Source organism: Rhineura floridana, chromosome 4, assembly GCF_030035675.1.
Source record: "Rhineura floridana isolate rRhiFlo1 chromosome 4, rRhiFlo1.hap2, whole genome shotgun sequence".
NCBI lineage: Eukaryota > Metazoa > Chordata > Lepidosauria > Squamata > Rhineuridae > Rhineura > Rhineura floridana.
In genome coordinates this window covers 174,278,563-174,302,980 of record NC_084483.1, presented here as the reverse complement: position 1 = coordinate 174,302,980, position 24,418 = coordinate 174,278,563, and the positions used below count along the sequence as shown (strand labels likewise).

Sequence of the window (24,418 nt, the reverse complement as noted above, 5' to 3'; positions counted from 1 at the left end):
AGTGCATTTACATTTATATCGTCCCCACTGATTTCCAGAAGCAGCTAGGATGCCTTTTGTAGCATCTGCCTCTTACGGATGCATGGAAAGCACAAATAAATGATTGCATGGATGGATTCATGGGTAAGAAGCATGATCAGGAATATCTCTCTTGCGGGTGAAAGGTGAGAATCCAATCAATTGCCGCGGGCGGAGGGCAGCAGACAGTTCCACGTGGCTTCCAAAGAAGCGGAAGAAAGAGACGGGATAGAAGAACGTCCTTCCCCGCGCCGGTTCCCCGCTAGTGAAGGGAGAACCAGTCAGCGATTGGTTGACGCAGAACCAAGCCCCGCCTGTCTTCTCCGTGATTGGCGGAGTCCGCAAAGGCGCCTATTCTTCCACGCACCCTCATTGGCTGAGGAAGCGACTTCGGAGTATCGGCCGAGCGAAGAGCGCTGTGTGCGCATACGAGAGCCGGCAGCGACCCATCATAGGGGCGGAAAGAATTGTAGCGTGAGGAGGGATTCTGCGGCCGTTGCTTAGGCTCTCTCCTCCCTCCCCCCCCCACATTATTTGCAGTTTAAAGCTACTGCAGTGGAGGAAGAAAGTGAGGCCTCAGAGACAGCAGGAGAGGGGGGGATGACCTGGAGGAATGAGTGAGCGGGGTGGCGACGCTCCTGTGCTGGAGGTTGGGAAGGGGAACGCCAGGTTGGAGAACCTGAAGGCGAACGCCAGGTGGGTCGGTAAGGTCAAAGGGACGGGCTGAGGGTGTGCGCATGTGAGGCCGGGGAGGGAGAACAGAGGCGAGGAAAGGAGCTAGTCAGTTGTGAAGGGGGTGGAGGTGTATGTGTAGGTGAAAAGGCAGCAGCCTTGCAAGGCTTGTGCTTTGGGGGCTGTGGGTAATTGAGGGGAGGGGCCTTCTGTGGGGGAAAGGCTGTAGTAAAGGATAGAAGTGGGGAGGAGGCCTCCAGTAGGTAACCTGTGAGTGCAACTTTTGGGGGGGAGGGGGCACCCATTTGAAGGGGAGTGACCCACGCTTGAGGATGGGTAGGGATGGCACTGATATGGCAGAGACGGGAAGGCAGCGAGAAGGTAGAGGGTGGTGAGATTGTGGAGGAAGCCTCGATGCCTCCCTTCCACCAAAACTGGTGCCTCCCACGCAGTGAGACTGAACGCAGCCGCAGCTCTGTACCTTTGGTAGCAGAGAGCGATGTAGAGATCGGAAGAAGTGTTGTGTCGTTTCTTAATCCTGAGGAGCATCCTGAGGCAGAGGCCATGCTGTCCCCTTCTGCATCAGGAGTGAAGCTGGTCCCTCGGCTGTCCAAGCGCAGGCTGGTAGTGCTGATCATCTTCAGCTTGTACTCACTGGTGAATGCCTTTCAGTGGATCCAGTATAGTATATTGACCAACGTCTTTACATGTTACTATAACGTTTCCAGTTCTGAAATAGACTGGCTCTCCATGACCTATATGGTGACATATGTGCCTCTCATCTTTCCTGCCACTTGGCTGCTGGACACTCAAGGCCTGCTCATCACTGCCTTGCTGGGATCTGGACTCAACTGCCTGGGTGCCTGGATTAAATGTACCAGCGTCCAGCAAAACCTCTATGTAGTGACTTTGTTGGCTCAGGTTGTGTGTTCCATAGCCCAGGTCTTTATTTTGGGGCTGCCCTCCCGCATTGCCTCTGTCTGGTTTGGGCCCAAAGAAGTGTCCACTGCTTGTGCTGTAGCTGTTCTGGGCAACCAGGTAAGGGGATAAAAAATGGAAGATGCTTGGGTTAGGATTAGGGAGGGATGCTCATGGGGGGAATATTTGGAGAAATTATGTTTCGGAAGGAGAGGGGAATCTTAAGTGAAAAGAGCTGGAATATTTGTGGTGAGGGTAGGTTGGGGAAGCCTAACAATGTATTTCTTGTGTACCATATAGTTAGTTGCAGGATGATCATGGCAAACCCTTGTCTGTATTGATGCTTCAAAGCAGCTTCCTCTGTGGAGAAGGCAAGGATTGTTTCAAGATAATTGTAACTTACTAAATTCCTCCATGGAATGTGAAAGACTTTAAAGCTAAATGCAGTAGTAATCTTATTTCTCTTAGTTTGCCTACCACTCCAACAATGGGGATATTAGAGTAACCTATGCAGCTTCATCTAGCATATTTTTTAATAATATAAAGGTAAAACATTTAACAGCAAAGGACTGAGGTAAGATCTTAAATGAGTGTTGATTATAAAGCTTCCATGTGTGCCTATAGGTTTTCCACACTAAAGGCAGAAAGCATCTCCAATGTTTTTTGTAATTAAACCATGTGCTTCAGTTAATTCTGCTGGGAGAGGATTGTGATGTCCTCATATGTTAAAAACTGTAAATATGGTGAGTGCGGGTTTATATAGGGATATATGGTAAGTGAATTGAGTAAGGGGGGAAAGTACATGGACGAGAATGCTAGAGAATGTTGGATGATGATTGGCAGAGTGTTTGAATGGCTGAAGGTATAAATGAGAGGATGACAGTTGAGTTGGAGAGGTTGTTGGGGGGAGTTGAGAGGAGAGTGATTGGAAAGGAGTTGAAGTGGGAGGCAGTTGGGATTGAGTTGATGGAGTTCTGAGGGAGGTTTGGATTCTATTAGGCTGATATTTGGACAGAATATATATAACTGGAAACATAAGAGTGACACTATATGAAACCATACGCTTGTTAAACATTCCTAAAGTAATCTTGTTATTTCTTAGTGTTATCAAATAAATACTTTTATTGGTTTACCAAAAGCCTGATCATTGGCTGGGGATATACAAACCAGAAGGGAGGGCAGGGTAATTACCAAGGCTGAAGGGAAACTGTATCTAATGGTGGCAGTGGTGAAGGAAGAAATTGTAACATCGTCAAGTATCCAGAGCAACCCAGGATTGTATGCTTTATAGACAAAGATACAGGGGGGATGTGGACAGCAAGGGCACCCAGACACAAAGTAACAAGCCATAGGGAGACTAAGGCGAAGTCTCTAGTAGTATTGTTTACAGGGAGTGGCTGGTGGTGCTGCCTAGCAGTGGGATCTTGAGAGATCTGTGCTAGAGCAGAGTGAGAAAAAATAAAAATGATGATCCTGACTGGTGGTGTCCTGAGGTGGTGCCTAGTGAAAGGTGGTAGCCCCAAGCAGGTGGGAACCTGACAGGTGGAGCCAAAGGTGGGATCGTCACAAGGATGCTAAAGAAATTCAGTTGTATACTTCTAATGATTGTAGGATCAATAAAATGGAGATGGTGGTATATTTCAAGATAAGCAACTTCAATATTCAGAGAGCTGTCTTATAGAAATGCTTAAATAGGGTAGCATTATATAGAACTCATTGATGGATGAGCTAAATGTATATAGCCTTAAGTTTTAATTCAAGAAGACTGGGCTATTTGTTTTTTTTTTTACAATTTTTATTCAAATTTTCATAAAACAAACAAAACAAAATAATAAAACATTCAAAGACAAAAAACAAAACAAAACAAAAATGATTAAACAAAAAAATAAAATGTTGACTTCCCATTTGTCGCAGATCAGTTATAGGTCTACAATATATAACAATCCTGTCTCTTAAATTATATTATAAAATCACTTTCCTCCAGTAGTTATCTTAATTAATCATCAAATCTCATAAACATTACTTTATTCTTTCCACAAAAAGTCAAAGAGAGGTTTCAATTCTTTAAGAAATATATCTATCAATTTTTCTCCAAATAAACATGTCGATTAACCCATCTCGTTAATAATAATAATAATCTTATTGTCATAACCGTAGTCCAAATAAACATATCGATTAATCCATCTCATCAAAATCTGTTAGGTCCAATAATTTCAATAGCCATTATTCCATTATCCATATTAATTCCATCTTCCATCTTCAATAGTCCTGTTAAGTCCAGTAATTTCAGTGTCCAATCTTCCATTATCAGTATTCCATAATAATCTTGCTGTCATAGCCATAGTCATATAATAAGAGTCTGATGGGAATTTCCTCTATCCCAAATATTTTCTTGCCATCAATTCTGAATAAGACTGGGCTATTTGAACCTGTTGCCCTCCAGGTTAAAAAAGTAACACTTTCCTTTCAAACATTCTTTTTTTAACCTGGATATTATGTGAAGTTCTTAAATAGGTGTTTTTTCTTTACAGCTAGGCGTAGCAATTGGCTTCTTATTGCCTCCAGTTTTAGTTCCGAACACAGCTGATGACCTGGACCTCATGGGGCATAACATCCGTACTATGTTCTATGGCACAGCAGCAGTATCTACACTCCTTTTTATACTAACAGCTCTTGGTAAGTAAAACATATACTAGTAAACAGTTTAGTCAAAACTGAAGAGACTGTGCAAATAATGTAATTCTAAGTCATAAACCTTCTGAATACTCTATCAAACGCAACAGTGGCTGTGTACCATAGCCAGCGTGAATTTTTTGCATTTTGCAATGTTAAATTGAAAATACCCCCAATGCCATTCTGATGCTTCCCATAAGCTCATTTCAGAACAAACCCTTACAAAACACATGGTCCTGAATTCAGAAACGCTTGCGTAACAACCCTCTAAATTTTCATGACGATACACAAAACACAGAGAGAATGGAGAGTTCAAAGTGTAAAAAGAGAGAGAGAGAGAAACCAGACCCCTTTTGGACTTCTTTCTATCAGGGTTCTCATAATTTGTTGAAATTAATTAAAAATGAGCCATCTTCACAGAGTATCTGTAATCCTATTGCTGACCTTGTCCCATACTCTGACCTTCATCTTCTGCAGTTTAAAGTTAAAAAAATGCCTAGCTGATTTTTAATTAATTTAAGAAATTTAGCATTGAAGTGATAAGCTTGAGCATACTCAGTAAGAACCAACTGTCAGTGTTGTAAAAGCCAGACTCACAGCTGCTGGGCTTGCCTAATCAGGGAGTCACACCCACTCCAGACCTTTATTTCACTTTAGATAGTCATGGCTTCCCCCAAAGAATCCTGGGAAGTGTCATTTGTGAAGGGTGCTGAGAGGAGACTGCTATTCCCTTGACAGAGCTCCAGTAGCCAGAGTGATTTAACAGTCAGCTGCTCTGATTGAAGCTCTGTGAGGGGAACAGGGCATCTCCTAGCAACTCTCAGATGTGGCCAGTGACAGCATTGGTTTAAATTTGGGTGGGAGACTACATTTATTTATTTATTTGATTTATATCCTGCCCTTCCTCCCAGTAGGAGTCCAGAGCTGCAAACAAAAGCACTAAAAACACTTTAAAATAATAAAAACAGACATTAAAATACATTAAAACAAAACAACTTTTAAAAACTCTTTTTGAAAGCTTTGAAGACTTTTTTTAAAAAAGGTTAAAAAACATATTGTTTAAAAAAAGGTTTAAAAGCATATTAAAAAGCAATTCCAACACAGTGCCTGCTGTGGAGTAAAAAGGTGGGGGAAACCCTGAAAAAGAATGGTAGTGTTCACAATATTTTCCTTTTAGAAAGGAAAGGGGCTTCCCCCTTTGACCAGTGCCTCTCCCCCCCAATCTCCTTCCCTCCCCTAGGTCAGTTTCACCTATCCTAAGCATGATTGCACAGGAGTAAATCCCAGTGAACTCAAAAAGCATGCAAATGATCAAAACTGCCCTCCTCTCCTCCTCCCTCCCATCACCTCCCTTTTGCCCCTTCCGTCCCCTCTCCTCTACTCCCATGGTCAGGTTTACCTATGTTATGCATGATTGCATGGGAGTAAATCCCACTGAACTCAAGCATGCAAATGATCAGACCTGCCTTTCCCCTCCTTCCTCCCTCCCCTTCCTTCTTCCTCCTCCCCTGCCCACTCCAGCATCCCCCCCCCCGGTCAGTTTTACCTATCCTAAGCATGATTGCACGGGACTAAATCCCACTGAACTCAATAAGCATGAAATTGATCAAGCCTGCCCTCCTCCTCCCCTCCCCCACCTGCTCTCTGCCCCTCCCCCATCCCCTGTGGTCAGTTTTACCTATCCCAAGCATGATTGCAGGGGAGTAAACCCCACTGAATTCAATAAGCATGCAAATGATCAATCCATTCTCAGCAAACTTGCACAGGATCTCATTTCTTACCTCAGAGGCATATGTTAGCAAATTCTTCCAAGCTACACAGGAAGTGGATTGGACTGTGAAAGACCAACCCAAATTGTGTTTGCATTTTTACAAATTTGTAGAGCGGTACAATATCTCAGAGAGGAGGTCAGGTCTCCTGCTCCCCTGGTGTGTTCACTATAGCTGCCCAGTTTCCCTGCTTTTTAAAGTTTGATAGAATTACCTGTTGGCTATAGGTACATTCTTAAACCACAAGGGGTTTTGCCTATTAGCGAATATAATATTAATTACTATATGGAATAACAATAGATGGATGGCAAAACATTTGTTTGTTTTATCTTCCTAGTGTTTAAGAAAAAACCTAAATATCCTCCAAGTCAGTCTCAGGCTGTTCTTCTGGATGTATCTCCTGAGGATTATTCCTATAAACAGTCAATAATCAACCTGTTCAGAAATGTACCTTTTATTCTTTTGCTGATCAGTTATGGTGAGTATTTATTTGAACATCTTATTTAATCATATGTTTAGTATAATATAATTGCCATAACACTGACTTCCCCATCGATTCACATATTAGGAAGTAACTAATTATGCTGCTATGTTTCTGTTGTTTGTTAAATAAATCAATAATAAGCAACTACTGATAAATCCATACATCCTCAACTTTAACAATAAAACAACATTTATATAATTCATTCTATTTATCAACAAGATCTCTTAATTTAAATATACAATCAATTCCATTCAGATTCTATATTCATATTGTTGAATACATTTCTGCAATATCTCATACTTTAACAGTTCCAAAACAAAGTGGTTTCACAAATCTTTTTTCCTATTTTTTTGAAACTTCAGTAAAATCAAAAGCATATGTATACAAAATATGTAGCCTACCTTCTGCAGCAAAGATTTCTTGTTCAATATAATTTTATTCTTTAAAAGTTCAATAGAATATTGCATCTCATCATAACTTAGGGTGTCAATTTTCATGCTGAAGTCAATTTTTCATGCAGCTATCCCACATTTTATTGGCCCCTCTGTATGTAGAAGAGCAAATGCTAGATTAGGGTTTTTTGTACTGGCAGGATTTTGGTGCTCTGGTAACTGAGGGTAATATCCAGTCATTGTTATGGTCAGATTCCTACCTGGACAAGGCACATGTGAAACTGACCATCCTCCACTGCAAAGGAGGGAACCCTAACAGGATCTCCCATCCTGTAAAATGATGGATACACTTGGTTTTCAGATCTCTTTTGGGCAATCTTCCATAAGGGATTACCTGATGTTTCCCTGATGGGAGTTTGGAATAGGAGTGTCATGAGTCTCATGGGTTGGCAATGGAGCAATGAGGAGGAAGAAGAGACAGGCTTGGACCAACAGGAAGGTGCCAGTTATGTGCTTCTGGATGTGGGTGAGCTTGAAGGCTGCCATGCTTCTGATAGTGATAGCTTTACCCCAATAGCTCCAGTTACTACCAGGGAGACACTGCCGAATCAGGAAGCTTTCTCTCCCCCTTCCCTTCCCCCGCTGCTGCCAAACAGGTCCCCTCCTAAGTGGAGTGTTGTGGAATGGGTCCAGCCGTCTTCATCTCAGACACATAGGCTGTGTCATCTGCAGTGTCAAAGACCTGGGGTCCAGTTCCCTAACCCTAGGGCAATTGATTCCGGCCAGGCATGCCTTGTGCCTCCCTTACCAGTAGAGTTGCCAGGTTTCTGGCCTGAGACTGATCCTGTATCTTTGGGAGAAGAGAAAGGCAGCCAAGTGCAGGTGTTCTTGCAACACTATAATGAGAAAAATACAAGGTGGAATTCTCCCTTCCCCCTGCACAACTTTTAAAGATGCAGAAGACTTCTTGGAGGCTGGGCCTGGCAACCAAGAAATCTTCTGTATCTTTAAAAGTTGTGCAGGGGGAAGGGAGAATGCCACCTTGTGTTTTTTCTCATTAAAGTATTGCAAGAACACCTGCACTTGGCTGACTTTCTCTTCTCCTAAAGATACAGGATCAATCTCAGGCCATGAACCTGGCAACCCTACTTACCAGGGTTGTGTTAGACCAAATAAAAACCCTGTAGGGTAGATAGACTGCCACCACCCCTTAACTTGATGTCCTATTCTGAGTCAAGGGGAACCCACAGTACCAATGATCTGGTAGAGATTCCCAAGTGCAAGGGCCAAGAGCAAGGACCAAACCATACATCCACTGCTCCGGAGCCTCAACCCAGCCTAGTTCAGTAGTCAGTAGCTTAGTGGTTAAAGTACTGGCTTCAGAGCCACAGTTCCCCAGTAACATACACCAGTTAATATGAAGTAGTTTATTAGCTAAAATATAAATGCATATAAAAAGCAGCATGTAATTCCTTTAAGCCAAACAATCCTAAACAGAGTTAGACATAGTCAACACCTACATAGAAATACAATGAGAAAGTTCCACACAGATATAAAATAACAAAGCTTTCCTAACCTAAGCTAAATACTCACAAATAGTAAGGTATAAGAACCAGTCCCCTTGGTCCCTTATACCAATAGATATCACACAAGTAAGTCAAGATGAAATGGGGCCACTAGCTAAATGTTCACCCCTCTTTTATGGGAATTTGCCCAGCAACAGTGAGAGGGCCAATTAGCCAATCATGACACCTCTTGATGATGGAATAGTCCAGAAGTTCATTGCAAGGGCAGGCCTACCAATTTACGGTTACTCAGGCCTCCTGACCTTGCTACCAGGCAGTACGATAAGATACAGCTGCCTCTCCTTTAGACTAACAAGCTGCAGCTGGACTGTATGAGACGCCCTATGTTTTGCCAGTTTAAAGCATCCCAGAAATCTATGCAAGATATTCCTCACAATTTCTCCAGGCTAAGCTGTTTTACTTTGGCCAGCCTTAGCTGTTCTTGACAGGCAGGCTGAATGACTTTCTACTGTCCCACTGAGGAGGAGAGCTTGTCTGCGTGTGCACTCTCTACAGTGACACTTAGTTCACGCAAGAAGAGTGCCGGCTTACTTAAGGTGGGTAAGGAGGCATGTCTTGTTGCTGTGACAATATCTTAGTGCAGTGTTAGACATGCCTTGTTATTCCTTGTAATGATGTTGAATCTTGTGTAGCCTGTAAGCTGATTAATGACGTGCTCTGAACTGAAACGTTCTATTAAATCTACTAAAGAAAAGCACACCTCCATATCTGTGTCTGACTTCACTTGGTCCGGGCAGGACAAGAAGGATGACAAGGGCTATTGATAAGATAATTCCCTGGTGCCCTTTTCCCACTCCCCATTTCTTAGAAACCCAACTCTTTCATTTTCTGAGGAGCTCCAATTGGGAGATGGCTTGAGTGATGGTGGTAAAAAAAAAATCAAGCTGAGTCTGACTGAGTACACCATGGGGCCCATTTGCGGCCAATTTTCTTCAGTGACCTTAACATTTCCCACACCTTTTTCTCATGACTGAAGGATGAATTAAAATTTGGATGTTGGAGGTAGTGCATTTTCATATCTTTTTCAAGTCACTAAATCTGCTGAAAGATGTTTTGTTCTTTTTTTGAATCTGTTTTGCTTGTTTTCATTCTTATTGTAGGAATTATGACTGGGGCATTTTATTCAGTCTCAACTCTCCTAAACCAAATGATAGTATTTCATTATAAGGTAAGTCTCTCTAGAATTTCTGTTGGTGTACAGTGTCTTTTAAAGGATCTCAGGTCATGCTTGTTTTGTTTATCCTTGTTGAATTAGGCTTGGGGGTGTCATTTTGCTCAGGGCCAGGACATATCTGACCTAGGAGTTCTGTGATTAGATGTGTGCATCATGCCATGATGCAATGTTCTGGTTGCAAACTGGAGTGATAGTGGAATAGCAAACATGAGAAGGATTGAAGCTCGCTGATATTGGTAGGCATGAAAGAGGGCATTGGGGCTCTTGAGAAAGCATTGAAGAGTTAACAAGTAGTCCACCTTCTGGTCTCTGAGAACATCATCTGCAGTTTAGGCTACAGGGTAGCACCTGCTTTTTACTTTTTGTTCTTGTACTTGTCTTGTATGTGTCATGAACCTCTGCCACCAGTTCAGTCCCAGGACCCAATTCCCAAACCCAGGGCAGTTGATTCTGGTAAGGCACAACCTGTGCCTCCCTTACCAGGGTTGAGTAAACCAACAACAACCCTGCAAGGTAGGTAGACTGCCACCATCCCTTAATCATGGTCACCCACTCTGTGCTAAGGGGAAACCCAAAGTGCCAGAAAAAGACCTGCCAAGGTTTCCAAAGACAAGAGCCAAAGGTACACTCCTTGTCCTAGAGCAGCCTTTCCCAACTAGTGGGCTACCAGATGTTGTTGGACCACAATTCCCATCTTTCCTGACCATTGGCAATGCTGGCTGAGGCTGATGGGAGTTGTGGTCCAACAACACCTGGTGGCTGTCCTAGAGGCTTTAGGCAAAAAAGACCCAAATATACAGCAGTCCATGGCTAACTGGCCAAGGTGTTGTATTTAGAGCCAAATCTCCCCTGCAATGAACAGACACTGGTAAATAAGAAGTAGCTTTATTAAATGAAATATAAGTGCACAAGTATAGCAGCAAAATAGTTCTTTAAAATCCAGAGAGTTACAGTCACAGACAGAAATAACAAAACTGTCTAGCCTAATCTATACTTACAGTAGAGGCAAACAGCAAACCACCTCATGGTTCCACATCTCCCCAGATAGCCTGGATAGCAGATGGAACCCTACCTAGGTAGCATCAGCTACCTTAGGAGAACATTGGGGAACAAAGGTTAAGGGCTGAATCCTTGAATTCTTATGGAAAAATGCCCAGCAACAGCCAGGAATCAATTAGCCAGTCAGAGGGCTTTCTGATGACAAAATCATCTGGAGCTTTCGCACCCAACGGTCACGCACACACCAACCTTTCCAGGCCTATTGGCCTTGAAGTACCAGTCTCCACTGATAAGTAGGTGTTTTTGTTTGTACCCTAATTAACTGTCTTCAGTTGTGAGAACTGCAAACTCATGGTTGTCTGAGAGGCCCCATTTCAGGCAAGATGTTTCCCCTACAATTCCTTGCCTCAGAACCATTTCAGACCAGGTGTTCTTGACAGTATGTAATTTAAACTTTCCTATTTCAGCAGGAATCTTAAGGTAGTTTTCTGCTTCATGGTTAATTTTAATTGTTCTTTGTGTAGTTTTTAACATTTTGTGTTTAGAAATTCTGACTATTAAATGGTATATAAATGATATAAATAATAAGTAACAATAAATAAAACTAGTATTTATAAGCAAATAGCCTGATTTTAATGCTGCCTGGAGTTTCGTAGGAACTGAAAAGCATGTCAAAATTTTAAAACTGCAGAATGAAAGCCATGGCGTCTTGCCAGCAACATTTATTTCATTGAGTGAAGTAAATTGAAATGTCTTCCTAGTGTGGATTAACCCATCTACAAAAACATCTACTTAGCGTTCAGTTCAGTTTATTATTACGGTCATAGACCAAAAGACATAAAAATATATACCAACATACACGTATTAACTTCGGCATGGGCTGCTTAGATTTAGTCTTTGACACTTAGGTACAGAACTGATGTTTACTTAGATTTTGGCTTTCCTAAGGGGTGTGTATTGTTGTGTGCACATATTCACTGTAGTAAAGAGGGTGTTGTTTGTAGCTACTTACATGACAACATTATTCAAAGGGGGAAGAACTGAATGCAGGAAGGATTGGCCTGACTCTTGTGGTAGCTGGAATGGTGGGCTCAGTTATTTGTGGCTTATGGCTGGATCACACCAAAACATACAAGTAAGTGTGTGAGTGGAAAAGCAAATGATATACTGTAGCTTAGTTGTATTATTTGCCATAATTATGGGGTAAGTGATATGGGCTTAGTTACTTTGGAACATCCTGAATTCTGGAGCTTGAGCTGATGCAGATTTAGAATTGGCGCTACATCAGGTGGCTGCTATATTCTATTATTCCTTCATAACTCAATGTATTTTAAATGAATATGGGTTTTTGTTGGATTTGTTATTACAAAAATACTAGAGATCTCTAGTGCTTCTTTTCACCAAAGTAAACACAGAACATATACAAAAAGTGGGATTGGACCAAGATGAAGGAGATGTGAAAATTGGAGGGAGAAATTTAAGATATGCAGATGATACCATACTATTAGCAGAAGCCAGTAATGATTTGAAACGAATGCTGATGAAAGTTAAAGAGGAAAGCACAAAAGCAGGACTACAGCTGAATGACAAAAAGACTAAAGTAATGACAACAGAAGATTTATGTAAGTTTAAAGTTGACAATGAGGACATTGAACTTGTCAAGGATTATCACTACCTCGGGACAGTCCTTAATCAAAATGGATTTAACAGTCAAGAAATCAGAAGAAGGCTTGGACTGGGGAGGGCAGCTATGAGAGAACTAGAAAAGGTCCTCAAATGCAAAGATGTATCACTGAACACCAAAGTCAGGATCATTCAGACCATGGTATTCCCAATCTCTATGTATGGATGTGAAAGTTGGACAGTGAAAAAAGCTGATAAGAGAAAAAACAGCACATTTGAAATGTGGTGTTGGAGGAGATCTTTGTGCATACCATGGACCGCGAAAAAGACAAATACTTGGGTGTCAACAAGTTAAACCAGAACTGTCACTAGAAGCTAAAATGATGAAACTGGTTATCCTACTTTGGATACATCATGAGAAGACATGATTCACTAGAAAAGACAATAATGCTGGGAAAAACAGAAGGGAGTAGAAAAAGAGGAAGGCCAAACAAGAGATGGATTGATTCCATCAAGGAAGCCACAGACCTGAAGTTACAAAATCTGAACAGGGCGGTTCACGAGAGATGCTCTTGGAGATCGCTGATTCATAGGGTCGCCATAAGTCGTAATCAACTTGAAGGCAAATAACAACAAAAAACCAGACTCTAGAAAAGCCCCCTTGAAATTCCCATCATTAGGAAAGGGAAATGAGTTAATGAACTACTGGCTCAGTTGGATCACCTTCTGAGCTCTCCTTATTGAGCTCTCCTTATTGTGTATCCCTCTGCTGTCTCAGTGATGGGTGGCAGCTACATAAGAGAGCCTATGATGGAATTGTGGCTAAGCACAAGTATTCCAGAGAATGGTAAAGAAAATAGTAGATGAAATATTTCAAGTTCAAATTTCTACAGATTATACATTATAGGAAAATTTTCAGTTTTGAATAATTGTATACAAATAAGTGCTTAAAATTCAAATGGAGCAACCTAGGTTGTAGTAAGAGTAAGATATTTTTGTATGTGGGCTTGTCAATTGGTACGACACATATAGTTTATGCTTTTTCTTTTATATTGAGTTCATTTTTGCACGGTTAATACATAATAAATTTAATAATAATAAATGATGATAACCCAAAGTATTCCGCTCTCTTCCAAAAGAGACTTGCCAGGCTCTCTCATTAATAACGTTCAGATGACAAGTCAAGATGGCTGTTTTGAGAGGGCATTTATAACAATAGATAGTTGTTCTGATGCCCTGTCTAATTGTATTTCATTCCCGCGCTGCTGCTAATGTTATGATGTTGACATTCATTGTGTGTTTATAGTGTTAAGTTCCTTCTGAATCCTGAGAGATGGCAAGGCATGTTAAAAATATTTTAATCAGGTAACAGATTATGCCAATTGATCCTGGCTGTCACTGAGATGTAGTACTATGCACTTGTGTTTGAACTGCAAAGTAGTTTAAACTGTAGCAAAAATATGTGATCTGAATTTGACAAAGTTTTGATTTCTTATGTTAACCTTGTACTCTGTAGGCAGACCACGTTAGTTGTGTACATCCTCTCATTTGTTGGAATGGTTGTATTCACATTCACCTTGGATTGTAGGCACCTCATCGTTGTATTTCTGACTGGTGGAGTACTTGGGTAAGGATGCACAGAGTCTATTATTAAAATATACTGATGTATTATGGTGTAGATTAAATTTAATTTCTTAGGGTGATACTGATGTAAGATACCCAGTGGACTTAAGTTACTTAAGTCTATTCATTTCAGTGGGTCTAATTTGAGTAGGACTGACATTGGATATCTACCCTTAGTGTATAGCCTTTTGTTTAAAAGAGCTGTGAGCTTTCCAGTGGAAGATACATTTACTTTAGGTAAAAATACTTGCTTTTCATAAACAGTCTTTATAACTGTTGCTAATTTGAACTATGGATTTTTATGACAGTTTCTTCATGACTGGTTACCTCCCTCTTGGTTTTGAATTTGCTGTGGAAATTACATACCCAGAGTCAGAAGGCACCTCATCGGGGCTTCTGAATGCTTCAGCACAGGTAACAAGAGGACGTTTTGTAAAACTAATTTGCTAAAATAATTAGTGTTTTATTTTGAGCACTGGCAGCTCTCAGTTTGAAATCGGTCAGGATGCATCTACTTATGTAAACTCTCATGGCTAGTATTTAAAGTACTACTTTCATAGAATAGAATAAGAGAATAGTAGAGCTGGAAGGGGCCTGTAAGGCCATCGAGTCCATCCCAATGCTCAATACAGGAATCCAGTGTAAAGCATACCTGACAGATGACTGTCCAGCTGCTTCTTGAATGCCTCCAGTGTTCCCTAGGTAATGGTTCCATTTTTCTACCGCTCTAACAGTTAGGATGTTTTTCCTGATGTTCATTCGAAATATGACTTCCTGTAACTTGAGTTCATTATTATGTGTCTTGTACTCTGGGATGATTGAGAAGATCCTAGCCCTCCTCTGTGTGACAACCTTTCAAGTACTTCAAGAGGTGCTAGTAGATCTCTGCTTGGTCTTCTCAAGGCTAAACATGCCCAATTCTTTCAGTCTCTCTTCATAGGCCTTTGTTTCCAGTCCCCTGATCATCCTCCTCTGAACCTGTTCCAGTTTGTCTGCATTTTTCTTAAATTGTGGTGTTCAGAACTGGACTCAGTATTCAAGATGCCTAACCAGTGCCAAATAGAGGGGAACTTGTACTTCATGCAGTTTGGAAACCATACTTCTGTTAATGCCACCTAAAGTAGCATTTGCCTTTTTTGCAGCCACATTGCACTTTTGGCTCATATTCAGCTTGTGACCAACAGCAATTCCAGGATCCTTCTTGCATGTAATATTGTTGAGCCAAGTATTCCTCATCTTATAACTACACATTTGGTTTCTTTTTCCTAGGTGTAGAACTTTGCACTTATCCCTGTTAAATTTCATTCTGTTGTTTTCAGGCCAATGCTTCAGCCTATCAAGACCACTTTGTATTTTATTTCTGTCCTCCAGGATATTAGCTATTTCTCCCAATTTTGTATCATCTGCAAATTTGATAAGCGTTCCCTGCACCTCCTCATCCAAGTCATTAATAAAAATGTTGAAGAGCCCTGTGGTACCCCACTCGTTACCTCCCCCCAGTTTGAAAAGGAACCATTGACAAGCACGATTCTGTAGCCAGTTGTGGATCCACCTGATAGTTGTTCCATCCAGCCCACATTTATCTAGCTTGCTGATCAGAATATCACAGGGCGCTTTGTCAAAGGCTTGATGAAGTTGAAATATATTATGTCCACAGTGTTCCTACAGTCTACCAGAGAGGTTATGCTGTGGACATAATATATCTTGACTTCAGCAAAGCTTTTGACCAAGTGCTTCATGATATTCTGATTAGCAAGCTGGCTAATTTTCAAAGTTTCAAAAACTGCTGCATCTTTCCTAATAACAGTATCACAGCCTACTATATTGCTGCTGAAAATGCTCAGAAGCCATGCATGTTGTTTGAGCACAATTTGATGGAATATTTGCACCTCATCAAAATTGTTTGAAACTTCAAACTGATAATGTGTGAAGGCGGTGAAGTCAGCTCAGTACCCTACCAGTTTATTTCAACAGGATCATAGGAAGCTGGTTAGGCCTTATCATTGATCCATCCAGCTCAGTGTTGTCTTCCCCCATTCTGTTTTAGCATCCCTGTTGCAATGTCTCTGCCCTTTCTACTTGTATTGCAAGGTGATTGCACATATCTGCAGAAGAGATAAGAGGAGAGCTGTGCTCCCTTTTGTACAGTGAGATAAACAGAATAATCTGAGACTGTTGGGTAAAAACCAACCAATGTTGCATAGACAGCCAGTGTGGTGTAGTGGTTAGAATGCTGGATTAGGACCTGGGAGACCAGGGTTCAGAACCCCACTCGGCAATGAAGCTTGCTGACTGATCTTGGATTAGTCACAGTCTCTTAGCCTCTCAGCCTAACCTACCTCACAGGGTTGTTGTGAGGATAAAATTGAGAGGGAGGAGAACCATGGACATCACCTTGAGCTCCTTGGAGGAAAGGTGGGATATAAATGTAATAATAATAAAAAAATGGAAGAAAACACAATTGACAAAGATCAGGGAATAGCTCATGTGATATTGGATAATGGAACTGCAGTGTTTCTAGATAGTATACATACAGAACGGAGAAATAACACACTTAATTTAAATCGTTTTTGCTAGGCTCTTTAGGCAAAAAGGATCCTACATAAGATCAATAACAGACAAGGCAGGCCTGCCTTTAGGTTTACAATCTAAAAGACACAACACAGCAGGAAATATGTGAAGAGGAAAACAAGTAAACTTAAGCACCAGTCTGTAGGAGTATGAAGTTCTTACAGTGAACAGCTTGAATGCAATGAAGGAAGCCAAATGGAGTTAGTCTCTCAGCAGAGCTGATGGACTGGCTCCGTTTCCCATTTCTCCTTCTCCTGCAACATAAGCACTGTGAACCGCCTTGCAAGTTTTAACTGTGATAAGCTTTACTGCAGAAAAGTGAAGGTATGCTTTAATGAGAAATAATATGAAATTCCTTCTTATGATCAATTTACAGATATTTGGGATTATCTTTACACTGATTCAAGGAAAACTCACAACTGTTTACAATCCTCGTGCAGGAAACATTTTCCTCTTTGTGTGGATGTTTATAGGTATCATTTTAACAGGTAATCGGTTGGTTTTCTACCTCAAATTAATGTATAAGCCTATTTTGTTCTTACAGGAATAACGTGTAGTCCCTCCCAAAGGTTTGAATCCTTCATGTTTTATTTCTGTTTTTATTAATATAAAATATTTCTATGAAATACATTCATAGTGGCTCACTAAAATTAGAACATTCATAGTGTATCATAAAAACTTCCATAAAACCAAGCAAGACAAATAAAAATAATTACAAGCGGGCAATTCAATAAAAGCAGCAATAAAACAGCAGGTTGTTTGGCATTGTCTACCTTAAAAGATGAAGAAGGGTGGGTGAGGAGGAAATAGCATGCAGGTAGCTCTTTTTAAATATCCTGTTAGATTGAAGAGGAGGATGTTAATACAAAAATCTCATCAAGATTGCAGGCTATTATTGAAATTATGTGCCACTAAGGAAAATTAAATGTTTCTTGATGGCAGCAGAACTCTACACTAAGAAATGAAATGCAAGCAAAGTTATTAAATAGTTGTGGGAGCAAGGCACTGTTGGAAGAGCATGGAGGTTGGGCTGTGATGCATCACAGGTTGCGGTCCAAAACACCTGGGCCTCCGTGGTACTTGTATCTGAGTTAACATTTCTAGCATGTTCCAATATTAATTGGAAATAACCGTCATTGAAAGCAGTAGGCTTAAATAGAGGTGTTTAGGATTGCTGTGTAAGTTGAATCCATCTTTACTACTTTCATGAACTGCCCTCTATAGGTTAGTTATAATTCCTTGGGTGTGTGTAAATTGGTAGATTGATTAAATCAGTTTGAAACTAGAAATTAAACAGTGCCCTCTGAAGAGCTAGAATAAGGCCCACTTTGGATATTTATGGCACGAAGATTTATGGAGTAGGCTGTTTACACATTATCTTTTCCCAAGGATTTTCTCTGTTTACTTGACCCTGTTCTTAGTGTTGTCTGTGACTATCGCCAGTCTGGATTAAAATGAAAGTAGGTATGATCCCAGACTTGGAACCTGGGTGCAATAAGCCCTTTCTTGATGTTGAATCCTGGTTTCATTTGCATATCCAAATCAGGCTGTACCCTGTCATGGCTGTAGAGGTGGTTTGCTGTCCTGACTAGACATTACCTTAGGTACTTTAGCTATGGGAAGAATCCAACAGACTTCACCCTCTCCCTCCCTCCTGCAGCACCCCAAAATTTGCTCTGGAAAGTCCTCCCAACCTATCTTCTCCTCTTCTGGCGCGATTAGACTCCCCCGCTCGAGGTGAACGTGCCCAAGGAGGGGAAGATCTGATCTTCTCCTCCTCTGGTGCGATCAGTGGGTTAAGTTTCAGACCACCACGCTACAGCTGATCCACTTCTCGGCAGTTTTCACTTTCCGGCAGGGGTCTGGAACCTAACCTGCCATATGAGTGGGGCCCTACTGTACCCAATGTGGCTTATAAGGAAAAGCAACAAAAATGCAACATATTATCACACTGAATATGCAAACTTAGTGTTTAATATCAAGGATATAGACAATATGTTCTTGTTGCTCCTCCTTTTGGTGTCCCCAGCAGAGTAGTTTCTAGAAACGTGATTTTTTTTTTTAAAGGAAGCTGAAGTTTTTAAAATGCTGAATCCTTTGCCATTGTCAAATTTTATACTTGTCACACTTCTGATAAATGTCTTTTAGTATCCAGGACTATGTAGCTACTTGTTTCAATCCCGAACGTCTCTGAAAATCATTGTTGTAGATAGGAAACTAGCAATAAGGCAGATATCATATAGTCTGCAGAGAGGGATCATGATGTTAGTCTGTTGCTGCCAAAATAGTAGTCTTTTGTAGCACCTTAAAGACCAACAAAACTTGTCCTGCAGAAATACGCACTGTAGTGAATGTGCTGGTATTCATAGACCTTTTTTCTTTCTTTTTGTAGCTTTAATCAAGTCAGATTTACGGAGACACAGTGTGAATTCAGGGATAAGCATTGACATTAAATCTGTAAGTAGTTTTAATCTTTTAATTTGCTGGCATCATTGGCTACTAATACCTGGCACTTGGCATAAGACTGTTGAGCACAATGTTATTGGATCTCTGATTGCTTCAAGTAACAGATTTCAAGTTCAGTTTGCCATTATTTAATGGAACTTTGCAGATGTACTTGCCTTTTAAATATTTCTTCAGAAGAAGAGTTCACATCTTGTTTAATTAGAGAACTCCCAAACTTGCTCAACAAGTAAGCTGCAAAATATGACACTTTCATCTTAATGGCCTTGCTTTGATGCCCATTCTCCAACTGGAACATCAGTTAACAATGCTGATTTGAGGAGTTGGAATAATTAGTAACTCAAGTAAGATACTTGTTTGTTTTTACTTGCATCTCCATTCTTTCGAATGTCTAACTGGAAGTTGTAGAGGAACCTGTCTTTCCCACCCCCTGCTAATTTTCTCTCCTAGCTAGTGTGTGTTATCTCATTCTGACATTATGATTATTGTAGCCTCCTGACTTGAAGTCAATGGGAATGTCCTGAATTGCATTCAAGGCAACCCTATCAAGAATTGATTGAATCAGCCAAGAAATTTTATTTTACAGATGTCAGTTGACAGTCCTACAGAAGATGAACTGAATAAAACTGCACCAAAAAGCCAGTCTGAATTAAAAATTTAAAACAGAAGAGAGAAATGCCAGAGAATTGTCAAGTTATACCAAGCAGAAGCAACTTGACAGATAAACACAAGAACTGTCTGAAAGTAATAGTTATGTGCTACCAGTGATAATCATGCAGTATTGCTTACATATGAACTAAAGTTACACATGCACTCTGCTGAAGATACGTGTTAATTTTCCTATGAGTTATTTATAGTGGGTGGCAATCGTAAGCAGTTTTTCAGTTGCATGGATTAAGATTTCCAGCAGTCTGCCATTCCTTTCTGGAAACTATGCACTTTCAGAAAATATAGTTACGCTGCAATCCTAAACATGCTTACTGTGGAGTAAGCACCATTGAATGAATGCAGTCAGACTTGTTTCCAAGTAAGTAAGCATAGTACTACATTGTAAAGTAGGGATAGGGAGACTGTGACCCTCCCAGATGCTGTTGGACTACAACATCCATAGTTCCTGACCATTGGCCATACTGGGGTTGGATACCAGCATCATCTGGAGGGCCACAGGCTTCTTATCCCTGCAGTAAAGGAACTGAAGTGCTGTGGCAGATACTAATAATTTCTAATGAAAATTAGCACATCAAATTAATCCATGCATCCTTTATATGGAAGGTGTACACTGAGCAGATTAGCATAAAGGAGTGTTTTTAAATTTGTTTACTGTAAATATTGTGGAAATTTTAAACGACATTCCTTCCTCTAGCACAACACACAGTATACTTAATTCATATTTTGAATGTGTTATGCTGTAGATTCTGTTTGCCATTTCTATTGGCTTTGAAAGGATTATAGTTCATGAAAACTCTTGTGCTTAAATACAGATGAGGAAATTGCAGAATCTCATATTTTCTGGAAATATTTTATGTTCTAAGTTTTTGGAGATAAAGGCATTCTGGATTTCTTAGCTACAAAACTCCTAGATCGTCATCTATCCTGAATTTTTCCTTTGCATTTTGAAAATGCAGCCATGTTATCTTAGTGTATGAATGGCAAAAGAGCATTGCCAGATCTATACACACATACATGCAGACGTTTTTTACTTGTGTTTCTGTATGTTTGTTAGTGTTAGTGAAAAATAAATGTAGAAAGGGACTTTGGGCAAATTAAAAAAAAAAGTACTGCAAGAGCACACAATGGGAGCTTATCTGCTGCTTCATCTGGTCAGGGATGTGTGCAGGTTTACAAGAATACTGCGCCTTTTCCTACTGAATGATGTAACAAAAGAATCTGAGCTCAGTCTTACACTTTATTTGTGCCCTCTTGTGATGTTAAGGGAAAACATGAGTGCATATACTTGGCCTCTGCTGGTTGCTGATTTGATGGAAATTTATCAGTTGTTCTAATGTGTCTGTTGGAGAAATGTTTTTTGTGTTAAATGTTCTTCCATCACGTCACTTGTATGCGACTTGCCTGGTAGTAAATAATGGTTACCTTTAGATCTTTCTTGGCTTTAAAGCAGGGATGAAAGTGAAAACCGCACAGATGCTGCTACTTTTGATTCTCAAATATACAAGGATGGTTTCAGTAACAATCTTGTCATCTTGACATGAGGGACATGTTTTGTAAAGGCATCTGATGTGATAGCATATGTACATTTATTTCATAGCACCTGTGTCCAGTAATTTAAAGGTAAGATGCATAATCCAGCTAAAATAGTCCTCAAGTCTCACTGATTCCAGTGGGATTCCAAAAGTTAAGCACACCCTTCTCTCCCTTTGAAATCAGTGGAATATAAAAGTGCTCAACTCTGACTGAATCATGCCTCCCGTTCCTGAGTTAATTCAGGAATGCTTATAAAAATGAAAGGCATCAAACTATATCCATTTTATGTAAACAGTGCTGTTAGTACTTGCGTTCTAAAGTCACTCTTGTCCCCATCAGTAGGAAAAATTAGATAGCTGTCCAGCATGCCATGTAGTTGGTTGCTAAACCCAACTGTCTTTCTTTCATTACCTTGGTGAGAAAGGAACAGTACCCTTGTCTTGTCCTGTTAGCATAATCCTTGACATAAATACCTCATTTTAACAGCAGTCATTGAATAACGGCACCATATGAATAATATGTATAAATCATTATAAAGAGCAGCTCCATATGTTTCCCAGTCGCTTTTTCAATAAGCCTCTGTTGGTGGCTGCTTTTTTTATTTTAAGATAATGAGTTCGGGCAGGTCTTCAGATGCCTTGGTGTGACCACAAGTGTCAGGAGATGTTCTGCTGGCAGGATTGCAACTTCCTTGGCATTCTGCAGGGGTGGCTCCATGGCAGGATTTTGTGAGGTTCACATTTGAGCTACCCAATTTATATTCATTAACCATTATGCTCTGGATTTGAAAGGTTGTTATGATACCTTGTTGGAAGGGGCTGCTGTTTGATTATTCAGTGATCCAGTGTGCTGAATGCTTCAGTCACTTAACTGCTGGCTTGCACAGAGACTATGAAGAAGAAAGGCGGCGCCTTACCTGTCACTAGTGTTCTTTGAATGGTCATCTGTACAGTCACACATCCAACCTTCTATAGCTGCTGCTGCTGTCTTGTGTGTGTCTCTGGATATTTGTGCCACTGGGTTGAAAGTGGAAAGGTGCTTGTCCTATCACTCAGCATGTACAGAGAAAAAGGATTGGTTTACTCAAGGGTCAGGTAAGGGCATAAGCTGTAGCTCTTGGAGCAGAGCTGTAGAAACTTCTGTGGATGCTTTGTGTCAGTGCAAAAGCCTACTGTTGTAGAACTTACAGGTAAACCACCTTTTCTAGTATATCAACCTCCTCTGATATGTTGGAGGATTCCATTACATTTTTGTTCGCTTCTGCTAGCCTTGACAGAGGGAACACGAATGCACTGAGTATCCTATTAAATTCTACTCGAAGACCCATTTAAAAGAATGGGCATGACTAGCTTAGGCCTATTAATTTCAGTGGCTGTACTGAGTAGAATGGAATTGGATAAAAACCCATTGTCTTCTTTTATAGGCATGTATCAACATGCAAGCATTGTCTGTACCTGTAGTTCCTTGTGCTGTAGAATGCCATCAATAAAACATATATTTCCTAAATCTAGGGTTTTTTTTAAGAAAACACAATCAGCTCTTGACCGTAACTTCCTTTGAATATCTTTAATAAGAGAGACAGTTTTACATCTAGGCTTGCTGTGTAAATCTAAAAGGACAAATGCTTACTCCTCCTCACCTCCATTCTTCATCATACATTTAGTATGACCTTTGGGGCTTAAAAGAAGTTAAGTTTCCTTTCCTTTCAAAATTAATTTTGAAACCTTAATCATGCTGAGTTTCCTGGGCTGTGTCTTTTGCCAAATTGCATGATTACCTTATGCAAATCTCTAAAAAGTTTGACATGGCAGCAAGCCTGTGGAGCTTTTGTTCCAGGTAATGAGTGCTTAATTGCAGCTAAGACAATGTTTCCCAAATAGGACTCTGCAAGTTTCTCCATGGGGCTTCAGGTGTGCATAGGCAAATTATATTACTGATCACATTAAAAATATGGAGAAATTCATTGCATAGAGTTTAAATGAGCACACTGACTTGCTATCTAAATAATGAGGAACTAACTGCACATTATTTGGAAGAAACAAATCACCAGGAACAGATGGCATATCAATAGAATTGCTACAAACTACTGAGACTGAATCTGTCCAAATTTTGAGAAAAATTTGTCAAGAAATACGGAAAACTAAACAATGGCCCACAGACTGGAAGCGTTCAATATACATCCCAATTACAAAGAAGGGATCCCAGGGAATGCAGTAATTATCAAACTATTGCCTTAATATCCCATGCAAGTAAAGCAATGCTCAAGATTCTACAATAAAGGCTGTTGCCATATACGGAGCGAGAAGTGCCAGATGTCCAAGCTGGATTTAGAAGGGAAGAGGCACCAGAGATCATATCGCAAACATACGTTGGATAATGGAACGGACCAAGGAATTTCAGAAGAAAATCACCGTGTGCTTTATAGATTACAGCAAACCCTTTGACTGTGTAGATCATGAAAAACTATGAAATGCTTTAAAAGACATGGGGGTGCCACAGCATCTGACTGTCCTGATGCGCAACCTATGCTCTGGACAAGAGGCTACTGTAAGGACAAAATAAGGAGAAACCGATTGGTTCCCAATCGGAAGGGGTGTGAGACGGGTGTATTTTGTCACCCTATTTATTTAATCTATATGCAGAAGATATCATACAGAAAGCGGGATTGGACCAAGATGAAGGAAGTGTGAAAACTGGAGGGCGAAATATCAATTTAAGATATGCAAATGAAACCATACTACTAGCAGAAACCAGTAATGGTTTGAAACAAATGCTGATGAAAGTTAATGAGGAAAGCACAAAAGCAGGACTATAGCTGAACATCAAGAAGACTAAAGTAATGACAACAGATTTATGTAACTTTAAAGTTGACAATGAAGACATTGAACTTGTCAAGGATTATCAATACCTTGGCACAGTCCTTAACCAAAATGGAGACAATAGTCAAGAAATCAGAAGAAGGCTAGGACTGGGGAGGGCAGCTATGAGAGAACTGGAAAAGGTCCTCAAATGCAAAGATGTATCACTGAACATCAAAGTCAGGATCATTCAGACCATGGTATTCCCAATCACTATGTATGGATGTGAAAGTTGGACAGTGAAAAAAGCGGATAAGAGAAAAATAAACTTATATGAAATGTGGGGTTGGAGGAGATCTTTGCGCATACCATGGACTGCGAAAAAGACAAATAATTGGGTGTCAGAACAAATTAAACCAGAACTGTCACTAGACGCTAAAATGGTGAAACTGA

The 24,418-nt window shown here is 40.4% G+C and overlaps 1 protein-coding gene across 3 annotated transcripts; it reads left to right on the top strand.

Moving 5' to 3' along the window:
- Positions 1-398: 398 nt before the first annotated feature.
- On the top strand, positions 399-22,673 carry FLVCR1 (FLVCR choline and heme transporter 1). Of its 3 annotated transcripts, XM_061625246.1 has the most exons (11): positions 399-714; positions 1,419-1,728; positions 4,140-4,284; positions 6,388-6,528; positions 9,613-9,680; positions 11,717-11,820; positions 13,825-13,935; positions 14,240-14,345; positions 16,879-16,990; positions 18,895-18,959; positions 19,552-22,673. In XM_061625246.1, the coding sequence occupies exons 1-11, from the start codon at positions 632-634 to the stop codon at positions 19,624-19,626; spliced, it is 1,320 nt and encodes a 439-aa protein (XP_061481230.1). In that variant the 5' UTR covers positions 399-631; the 3' UTR covers positions 19,627-22,673. The 3 variants fall into 3 exon arrangements, with proteins under 3 accessions (XP_061481230.1, XP_061481229.1, XP_061481231.1); XM_061625245.1 differs by lacking the exon at positions 399-714 and having other exon boundaries at positions 933-1,728; XM_061625247.1 differs by lacking the exons at positions 399-714; positions 1,419-1,728 and adding an exon at positions 939-1,347.
- Positions 22,674-24,418: the final 1,745 nt, after the last annotated feature.

Bases quoted from the DNA above. Each gene is read 5' to 3' on its own strand.
- FLVCR1 (XM_061625245.1), top strand. From the start codon at position 1,033: ATGGCACTGATATGGCAGAGACGGGAAGGCAGCGAGAAGGTAGAGGGT. The intron at 4,285-6,387 runs GTAAGTAAAACA...TTATCTTCCTAG, and splicing joins TTTTATACTAACAGCTCTTG to TGTTTAAGAAAAAACCTAAA. The intron at 18,960-19,551 runs GTAAGTAGTTTT...TTTATTTTACAG, and splicing joins TAAGCATTGACATTAAATCT to ATGTCAGTTGACAGTCCTAC.